Genomic DNA, 10,407 nt, shown 5'->3' on the forward strand with positions numbered 1-10,407 from the left:
TGTTGCTAGAGGCCTCCTCCTTCACCCACCACTCTCCAGGCTTTAAAAGAAAAGCAAAAAAGAGGGAAACAAAAAAAAAGAGAAAGAAAGCAGTTGAGTTCTGAGCTCAGCCCCCTGCTCTGCCGTCATTAACCCACCAGCTGAGATGAGCCCATGCCAGTGATTTCCTTCACCTCATCATCTGTCTTAGACTGGAGCCGCTTTTCCTTGCATACTTCATGCAACCAGAGTAGTTCAAGTCAAGTGTTTTTAAGCTGAAAATCATTGTTGAGCCATTAACACGTAAAACATTCCTTTGTTCCCACAGCACTAGCAGTAACTCTTTCCTTGTAAAAGAACTTGAAGTTTTCACTGAAAAAAAAAAGGATTGAGGGATGACCTCTGAATTGTTGAATTATCCATTTGAAACGATCACCAGGAGTAATGTCTAGACTCAAATTTCAATGTGTTCAATGAATATCACTGGTGTAATCTTTCATACAACTGCTCACTTGGTGTTACACATGCATATGGTGACAGCCATTAATCTGGCCACTCCTGATGCCCAATACCAGTAGTCAGGTATGCTGCTGGGCTGCATGGGTCTCCTGAGTTTGCAGTGGCATGCGATATTCAAAGGGGATAGGTGCTCCTGGCAGCCTGCCTCCTGGCCCACGAAGTACCCAACAGCTTGCATTTGGTATCCTGTTATGATACACACAGTCTCCTGTGGAAGGCTTGCTGTGCATGCTGACTAATAACTCCTCAGTGAGCACCACTTCAGGCATCTGCGCAGTCTGTAAATTCTGACGTCAAGGTCGTGCAACTCTTTTCCAAGCGAGTCCAGTCTAAAGTTTGGAGCAGTATGATCACAGGAGTTGTTGAAGCACTTGGATGGCCCTACTGTGCCTGGGAGGTGTCCACTTGCAGACACCACTGGCCTTTTACAAGCTCCACGGGAGATTGCAGCACAGACAATGTTTTGACCAGAAATGTAGAGATTTGAGTAATGAGACTCCTCTACAAGGAACCCGACTAGTTATTAGCACACCCCTTATCCCTGTACATGGTGTATGTGGACAATCCTGCTTAGATAATAAGCTTCATCCATCAAGAGACCCTTTGAGCTCAAACGCTGCAGCAAGGAGAATCGCTGAACAAGAGCTGCACCCAGCCTACTGCCATGTCCATCCACACTGCCTTCCCGGGATGACTTAGGTAGTACACACAGAAGGGTGCAGCCATTCCATCCAGCTCACTGGAGGAAAGGGAGGAGGAAGGATGAAAACACAGGCGGAGAAACATTGCAACAAGCCTCAGAGACAAACAACACATACTTTCTATGAAAATGTTAAGGCAGATTTGAATGCTGCTCATTAGCAGCAGACCATGTTGGACAGAAAGCTGTAAAGCATCAGATTGGTGAATGTCAAAGCAAATGACCCATGAAGTGAAAAAAAACCCCAGCAAAACTGGTCACTCTGACGTCCAATGGAATAAACAGATAAGCAAATGGGCAAAGGGGAGTAGATGTGGTGCCATTTATGAACAGAGTGAGTGGCTTTCCCATAGGCTGAACCAATTAAGCCTGTCAGAGGCTTGTAAGCCTAAGTCATGTCGACAGGAAACTTTACTCAGAGGCTAGGGGAGGGAATAGGAACAGGTTCTACTCCTCTAACCAATCCAGCCACAATTACCGCACAGCTTATGGGAAAGGCAGGAAGGAGATCATGAGACAACTGGAAAACCTCAGCCATTTGCCCAAAGTGAATAATGCCAGTGAAGGGGGAGATTTGAGCTGCTCAGCAAAAGACAACCCCATGCATTTGGCAGAGCCAACCTTTACTCCTGAATAGCCAGTGGGATAGTGATTCCAGTTTTTCAGCCCCAGTAGTTTAATTGCCTTACAATACAGCAGAGACACAACTGCATATTAAGAGGTAGGAGTGGGGAGTGGCAGGGCAATGGCAGAATTAGAAGCTGGATGTGATGGTTAGAAGAGACTGAATTCATGGCAGAAATATTTAGAGGGTTTGGGCACGTTTTCCCCTCACTTCCCATCCCGCCTGGCTGTGAGACAGATCATAGGCTTAAAGTTCTTTTTGGCAGATAGATACAGGGAGAAATCCGGGAGCAATTTTGGACTGGGGTAGGGGCAAGGGTCGGTTTGAGCAAAACGATTTACGCAAAATGCACGCAGAAGTCAGCCCACACTTCACACTCAAGTGACACAATCAAAGAGGTCAGAAGGCTTTACAACATACATTTGAATGGCCCTGCAAATCTCTTCAGTTGTCTTGCCAGCCTTGCGCAACGTAATGGCGAGATTCTTTGCTCGGTTGGCTTCGAGCAGCGTCACTTTACTCAGTGCTTTCTGCGCACTTTTGCTTTTCTGACATGAGATTTCAATGGAGGGTCCCTGGGCTTTCGTCTTGAAGAGGTCTTCAAATTCATCCATGTCAAGCTCCTACAGCACAAAGTGATCGGATAAACACCTTTATTATTATTTTATACTCGGCCATCTCCTGTTCTCACAGGATTTCTTTCCCCCAAATTGTGCCTCTCTCTCTCTCTGTGCATCTTTCTGCTCATGTTCCACCTTTTCTTCCTTTTGCTTCAGTTCTCCCACACTTTCATTGGTAACTCACTATCTCAGGTTGACACATACCATCCTTGGTATCCTCTTACCTGCAAATCTCTCATTTCTGCTGTTACATTTCTCCTATGTATGCCTGCCACACATACAGGACGGAGGTGAGTACAGAGTTTGGCCAGGTTGTCTGAAAGTTGTAATGTGTATGGGGGAGGGAAAAGCTGAAGGATAGAGTTTAGGCTGGGCTTGACGCTCAGGCAAGGACACAGAGATTACCTGGGAACTAGCCATATCAGAGTGAGAAATAAGGGTGGTAGCAACAGGCCAAATTCCTCACTCCATTTTAACTACCCGCTCAACCAGTCTGGATTGCACCATTAACATCAAGGTCAAAGTCTTTAATATAGAAAGGCATTCTACTCAAACCTAGTCTCACCAAGGTAATCAGATCTGTAGTGGAGAAAAATTGGATTCTATTCTATTCTATGTACCCAGTCTGTCTCTAGACAAGGTTGAGCAGGTAGACGCAAGGTAACACCTGACCCCAGTGTCAACCATAGCCTGAGGAGGTAAAAGAAAACAGCTCCTGCTCTGACAAGGTGCTTCAAAAACACTTCTGCTAAATGTATCCTTGATCCTCACCTATTCTGGGTTTGTGAGACCAAGGATAATGGACAATGGATTGTAGTACTGAACCTCATCACTGTCTATGCTTGCCGTACCTTCTTCCTGCCATTAGCCTAGATGGTGTGTATTCTTGTGCAGCTCTGCAGTCAACATCCTACTGTCATCATCAAACCCACATGGAGTTACTCTTGAACTGTTCAGATTCACACCCAGGACAGATGGGTCAAAGCGTCCACAGTTTGAAACAGTTAAAAAGAACAGCAAAGTTAATCAGGCCATTTGCAATGCTCAAAATATTTTAAGGGTGAAGAGGGTGGCTGGGCAGACAGAGGGGATGACGATGCAAATGGAGATGTGCTCTGACCTTTCCAGAGCTTCTGCAACTCTCCATGTTGACCCATGTCACTTGTGGTAGTTTTGTTTGAAGCAAAGAGGTGGGTGGGTGGGGGGATAGTGGAAATGGACAAAATTAAATCAAAATAAATCATCCGACTTACCTCTAATATCTTTTCATCATCGATTTCAGTGAAGACTGTCCCATTGATCTGGTTGGGTTTCAAAGCCATCCAATTGAACACCGGCAAACGGAATTTGGTTTTGATTGGTTTCTTTATCCGGATAGCTGGAAGGAGAAAAGAAAGGATTGCATCTCAGGTAACAATGCAAAAGATGGAGTGGGAGGCCTGTGGTGCCTCAGAGTCGGAAAGCACAGTGTGTGAGCCCCACTCCAGCCAGTTCCCACGAGTGGATTGGAATGGTGGTTAGCCAGTATGGGTCTGGAGTTGATGGAACACACTGCTATGAAGCAAGATGCTGACTTAAGGTAAAAAAAGTGACGTTCATCACTTACACTTAGATTTCTCGGCATCCTTTCATCATTTTCAATAAGTCTATTCCATTTCTCTCAAATTACTCTGTTGCTCTAGCTAACCTCACCTAAGCTTTCCCAGTCTCATTGCAGCTACATTCTCTCATTGCTTTTCTGATCTCTATCAGTATTCGGGGCTGGGCAATTCATGGGGTGGGATTGGGAAGACTCTACAGAACAAGAGTAGGCCATTTTATATTCCTTTTTTATGGATTGTGGGAATAGCTAGCAAAGCCAACATCTATTGCCTATCTCGAATTGCCCTACAGCTGGATTCTCAGGTCAAAGGGCAGTTAAGAATCAACCACATTGCTTTGGGTTTGGAGTCACATGTAGGCCAGACTGAGTAAGGACAGCAGATTTCCTTTCCTGAAGGACATTAGGGAACCAGATGAAAGTGGGCACTGCAGATGCTGGAGATCAGAGTAAAGATTAGAGTGGTGCTGGAAAAGCTCTCATTTATCTCTCCACTTCGGATGCTCCCAGCCTCATTCCTGATGATGGGCTTTTGCCCGAAACGGCGATTTTCCTGCTCCTTGGATGCTGCCTGACCTGCTGTTCTTTTCCAGCACCACTCTAATCTTGACTAGTGAACCAGATAGTAGTTTCACGGCTGCCCTTACTGAGAGAAGCTTTCAGTTCCAGATTTATTTACTAACTGCTGTGGCGGGATTTGAAGTTGTCCATTCACCTCTTTCTGGATTACTGGCCCAGTGATGCCACTACGTCACCACCAATGTTCCCTCAAAGCTGGACAGCTGCTCGGAGGTTCTGTGCAGGATGATCGCCATGTGGACACATTAGTTTCTGCTTGGAGATCCGCGAAGTGGGAAGAAAATATTACAGGAAGGTGGAACTGGAGCAATGCACAGATCTTGGATGGGTATAGGGGACTGGAGGAAGTGATAGAGACAAGGAGGGTGTAGGGGCTGGAGGAGGTGACAGAGATAGGGAGGATGTAGTTGCTGGACTTGGATACAGAGATGAGCAGAGGCTGGTGGACATTACAGAGATGGAAAGAATTATAGGAGCTAGAGGGGTCACAAAGATAGGGAAAGATATAGGAACTGGAAGAGGTGACAGATATAGGAAGGGGGTGTCGGGGCTGAAGAAGGTTACAGATATAGGGAGGGGTGTGGGAGGCTGGAGGAGGTGACAGAGATAGGAAGGGAGTATAGACACTTTTGTTTAAAGTCAATCCTGGGACGTGGATGTCTCCAGCAGGCTAACATTTGTTGCCCATCCCTAACTGCCCTTGAACTGAGCGGCTTGCCAGGTTATTTCAGAGCCAACTCATTAGTGTGTGTCTGGAGTCACACATGGGCCAGAAATAGGGATAGACACTGGCTTCAGTGGGGAATAAAGAGAAACAAAATGAGAAAGCAGCAAAAAAAAATGCTCCAGACATGGTGCTTTAATTACATTAAGAAAAGGAACGTGTCAAACAAACCAAACCTGTTAAACCACATCTTTCTTCCCAATACCTTGCAGTACATTGCCTTTTGACAAAAGTAGTTGCAGCAATAAGTTTAATCACTATAGAAAACAGATGAACTATTACCTGACAATCCCGAGGTGAGGATAACTGAAAGTGAAGTGCCAGGTAACGGAGGAGCCGCAGGTGGTGGTGGTGGGGGTGGGGGTGCTTGACCTGTTGGAAAAGACAAACACATCTAAAACTTTCCAATTCACAGCTGTCTTGGTGAAGATACTTTTCTTCTTCTAGTGTGATTTGTGACTCTACGTCTCAGTGCATGCTTCCTTTCATCTTTGTACCGAGAAGGTGGGATTATGCAGGATGAAGGCTATTCCAGAGGCACCTGTGCCAGCCTGTGACCAGTTGATGGCACATTTGTATGCCAGCAGGCTAGAGACATTGGGAATGAGGTAACTCATTAAATTTATTTTTAAAATATAGGTCTATGCTGTGCATGCCTTGAGCCAATCTGCAATCATCCCTGCATTGATTCCCAGGTGATACAACGCAATGCTTTAGATGATGGTTGCATTTTAAACTGTCACCTTGAATTAAGGGCTGGGGTTGTTTGGAGAGGGATATATAACATCATACAAAGGAGACTAGCCCATGTGATCTGGTTGCCATGGGAACAGGAGCATAGATTGAAACTTATTGAAAATGAGGGACAGTTTTAACACCAGGCCTCGAAAGGAGAAAGGAGCTGTTTTTGCTGCTTCCAGATTCTCAGAGGCAGTCAGATTATGCACTTTGTGGAAGACCACCCAGCAGAGAGCTGGTAGGGTAAAAAACCCATTAGAAGAAACAAAGATTATGAACAGTTAAAGGTCATGGGTTCACCAGACAGTACCTTGCAATGGGAAGTCCATTTAATTATGCTTAAAGGTTTCATGTTTATGAGGACACTGGGCGATTCAGCCTGATAAAGCAAAGAGGAGGTTTGGATTTTTGTCACAAGACTACAATTCTATGTAGAGCTTTTATTCACTCATGAGATGTGGGCTTATTTGCATCATCCCTAGTTGCCCCTGAGAAGGTGGTGGTGAGCTGCCTTCCTAAACTGCTGCAGTCCACGTGCTGCAGGTAGACCCACAATGCCCTTAGAGAGGGAATTCTAGCATTTTGACCCAGCAAAGGAACAATGATGTATTTCCAAGTGTCTTGGAGTAGGACTTGCAGGTGGTGGTGTTCCCAAGAGTCTGCTGTCCTTGTCCTTCTAGATGGTAGTGGTCATGGCTTTGAAAGGTGCTGTCCAAGGAGCTTGTGTGCATTTCTGCAGTGCATCTTGTAGATAGCACACACTGCTGCTACTGAGCATCAGTAGTGGACTAACTGAATGTTTGTGGATGTGGGGCCAATCAAGTGGGTTGCTTTGTCCTGGATGATGTCAAGCTTTTTGTGTGTTATTAGAGCTGCACTCAACCAAGCAAGTAAGTCATATTCCATCTCATTCCTGACTTGTACCTTGTAGATGGTGGACAAGCTTTAGGGAGTCAGGAGGTGAGTTACTCATTACAGAACTCCTAGCCTCTGACCTGCTCTTGGAGCCACTGTGTTTATATGATTGACCAGAAACTGAACTTGACCAATGTTAATCCCAAAATGTCGACAGTGAGGGATTCAGTGATGGCAATGACATTGAATGTGAATGGATGGTGGTTAGATTGTCTTATTAGAAAGTCACTGCCTGCCATTTGTGAGGCATAAATGTTCCTTGCCACTTTTCAGCTCAAGAGTGCAGAGTAATGTATAAATGCAGCATGGAGTTTTTAGTTGAATTAAGATGTTCCTGGGGAATACCTTTTCGCTAGTTTATGTGTTAGTTGCCTACTAAATAATGCTTAGCTGATATTGATTTTAGTCTGATTACTACAGTAAAAGTCTTAAAACCTGAAATCTTGCCATGCAATCCTGTGTGTCAGTCACTGCAAACTTCATACCTTTTCTTGAAGGTTATTAGTGCCATATAACACTATAACAATTAGCTTGAATTTTAATCAGGCAATTTTACCCAGAATGCTTTCCAGATAGGAGAAGGTATAAAACTCCCAGGTGGTGAAGAACCGCAACTATAGCAAGAATAGCAAAATGTTGCCATTTTCAACATTATCAGGAATTTCTTTAAGCTCCATTCAAATATATTTTTAAACTAGAGATTAGACCCCATGGAAACACAATGATCGAAGACATACCTGAGTCGAGCATTCGAGCAAAGGGTCAAAGATTGGCAGGTAGTGTGGAATTTGCACAAGCAATGGAATTTGGATGGGTGCACTTTTTATCAGGGAGGGATTAGCTGCCAACAAACATCTACTGCCCTGTCTGAGGCAGTGCATTGGGATGTCACCACTGATAGTGACATAAGAGTGACACATGCTGGAAGGTTGAGTGAAATATGAGTTGATGGGAAGAGTGAGGGCAGTAACAAATTAAAAATACTATACATGAATGCACGAAGCATTAGAAATAAGATGGATGAGCTTGAGGCTCTTTTGGAAATTGGTAGGTACGATATTGTGGGGATAACTGAGACGTTGCTTCAAGTGGACATGGCCTGGGAAATGAATATTCAAGGCTACACGTGCTATCGTAAGGACAGACTGACGGGCAGAGGGGGTGGGGTGGCCATGTTGGTAAGGGATGATATTCAGTCCCTTGCGCGGGGGGACCGAGAGTCAGTGTGGATAGAGCTGAGAAATACTAAGGGTAAAAAGACCCTCTTGGGAGTTATCTACAGGCCCCAAACAGTAGTCTGGATATCGGATGCAAGTTAAATCAGGAGCTGAAATTGGCCTGACGCAAAGATGTTACTACAGTTGTTATGGGGGATTTCAACATGCAGGTAGACTGGGAGAAACAGGATGGTATTGGACCTCAAGAAAAAGACTTTGTGGAATGCCTCAGAGATGGATTCTTAGAACAGCTGGTGCTGGAGCCGACCAGGGAGAAGGCAATTCTGGATCTGGTATTGTGCAATGAACCAGAATTGGTCAGGGACCTCGAAGTGAAGGAGCCATTGGGAACTAGTGACCATAATACAATAAGCTTCAATCTGCAATTTGAGAGGGAGAGGGTACAATCGGAAGTGTCAATTTTTCTGTTGAATACAAGGGAACTATGGAGCTATGAGGGAGGAGCTGGCCAAAGTTCAATGGTGCAATACCTTAGCAGGGATGACAGTGGAGGAACAATGGCGGATATTTCTGTGTATAATGCAGAAGTTGCAGGATCAGTTCATTCCAAAAGGAAGAAAGATCCTAGGAGGGGGCAAGGGTGGCCGTGTCTGATGAGGGAAGTTAAGAAACATATAAAGTTAAAAGAGAAAAAAGTATAACATAGCAAAGATAAGTGGGGAAAATGGAGGACTGGGAAGCTTTTAAAGAACAACAGAGGATTACTAAGAAGGAAATACACAGAGAAAAAATGAGGTACGAAGGTAAACTGGCCAAGAATATTAAGGAGGATAGTAAAAGCTTTTTTAGGTATGTGAAAGGCAAAAAAAATGGTTAAGACTAAAATTGGGCCCTTGAAGACAGAAACAGGGGAATATATTACGGGGAGCAAAGAAATGGCAGAAGAATTGAATTGGTACTTCAGATCTGTGTTCACTGGGGAAGACACAAGCAATCTCCCTGCGGTAACAGTGGCTGAAGGACCTGAACTTAAGGGAATTTATATTTGCCAGGAATTGGTGTTGGAGAGACTGTTAGGTCTGAAGGTTGATAAGTCCCTGGGGCCTGATGGTCTACATCCCAGGGTACTGAAGGAGGTGGCTCGAGAAATCATGGATGCGTTGGTGATTATTTTCCAGAGTTCAATAGATTCGGGATCAGTTCCTGCGCATTGGAAGGTGGCTAATGTTATACCACTTTTTAAGAAAGGTGGGAGAGAGAAAGCAGGAAATTTTCGACCAGTTAGTCTGACCTCAGTGGTGGGAAAGATGCTGGAGTCTATTATAAAGGATGAAATTACGACACATCTGGATAGTAGTAACAGGATAGGTCAGAGTCAGCATGGATTTATGAAGTGGAAACCATGCTTGACTAATCTTCTGGAATTCTTTGAGGATGTAACTCTGAAGATGGACGAGGGAGATCCAGTAGATGTCGTGTACCTGGACTTTCAGAAAGCTTTTGATAAAGTCCCACATAGGAGGTTAGTGAGCAAAATTAGGGCGCATGGTATTGGGGGCAAAGTACTAACTTGGATTGAAAGTTGGTTGGCTGATAGGAAACAAAGAGTAGTGATAAATGGCTCCATTTCGGAATGGCAGACAATGAGGCAGCCAGTGGGGTACTGCAGGGATCAGTACTGGGACCGCAGCTTTTTACAATATATGTTAGTGATAAAGATGGTATTAGTAATAACATTAGCAAATTTGCGGATGATACTAAGCTGGGTGGCAGGGTGAAATGTGACGAGGATGTTAGGAGATTACAGGTTGACCTGGACAAGTTAGGTGAGTGGTCAGATGCATGGCAGATGCAGTTTAATGTGGATAAATGTATGGCTATCCACTTTGGTGGCAAGAACAGGAAGGCAGATTACTACCTAAATGAAATCAATTTAGGTAAAGGGGCAGTACAAAGAGATCTGGGTGTTCTTGTACACCAGTCAATGAAGGTAAGCATGCAGGTACAGCAGGTAGTGAAGAAGGCGAATAACATGCTGGCTTTCATAACAAGAGAGATTGAGTATAGAAGCAAAGAGGTTCATCTGCAGCTGTACAGGGCCCTGGTAAGACCACACCTGGAGTACTGTGTGCAGTTCTGGTCTCCAAATTTGAGGAAAAACATTCTGGCTATTGAGGGAGTGCAGCGTAGGTTCACAAGGTCAATTCCTGGAATGGCGGGACTAACTTAC

General features: G+C 44.6%; 1 protein-coding gene across 6 annotated transcripts in view; it reads right to left on the reverse strand.

The window, feature by feature from the left end:
- Nucleotides 1-10,407, reverse strand: part of LOC122543283 (formin-like protein 3) — a 167,406-nt gene that overhangs the window by 35,210 nt on the left and 121,789 nt on the right. For all 6 annotated transcript variants that reach the window (XR_006309986.1, XR_006309987.1, XM_043681785.1 and 3 more), the window contains 3 exons: nucleotides 5,629-5,718; nucleotides 3,697-3,821; nucleotides 2,244-2,446 (listed from right to left, as the gene is read on the reverse strand). Coding sequence is in view for 4 of the 6 variants with exons in the window: in XM_043681785.1 (XP_043537720.1) it covers nucleotides 2,244-2,446; nucleotides 3,697-3,821; nucleotides 5,629-5,718 (418 nt within the window). In the remaining 2 variants the exon portion in view is untranslated. The remainder of the gene's footprint in view (nucleotides 1-2,243; nucleotides 2,447-3,696; nucleotides 3,822-5,628; nucleotides 5,719-10,407) is intronic.

This window comes from Chiloscyllium plagiosum, chromosome 43 (assembly GCF_004010195.1).
Source record: "Chiloscyllium plagiosum isolate BGI_BamShark_2017 chromosome 43, ASM401019v2, whole genome shotgun sequence".
NCBI lineage: Eukaryota > Metazoa > Chordata > Chondrichthyes > Orectolobiformes > Hemiscylliidae > Chiloscyllium > Chiloscyllium plagiosum.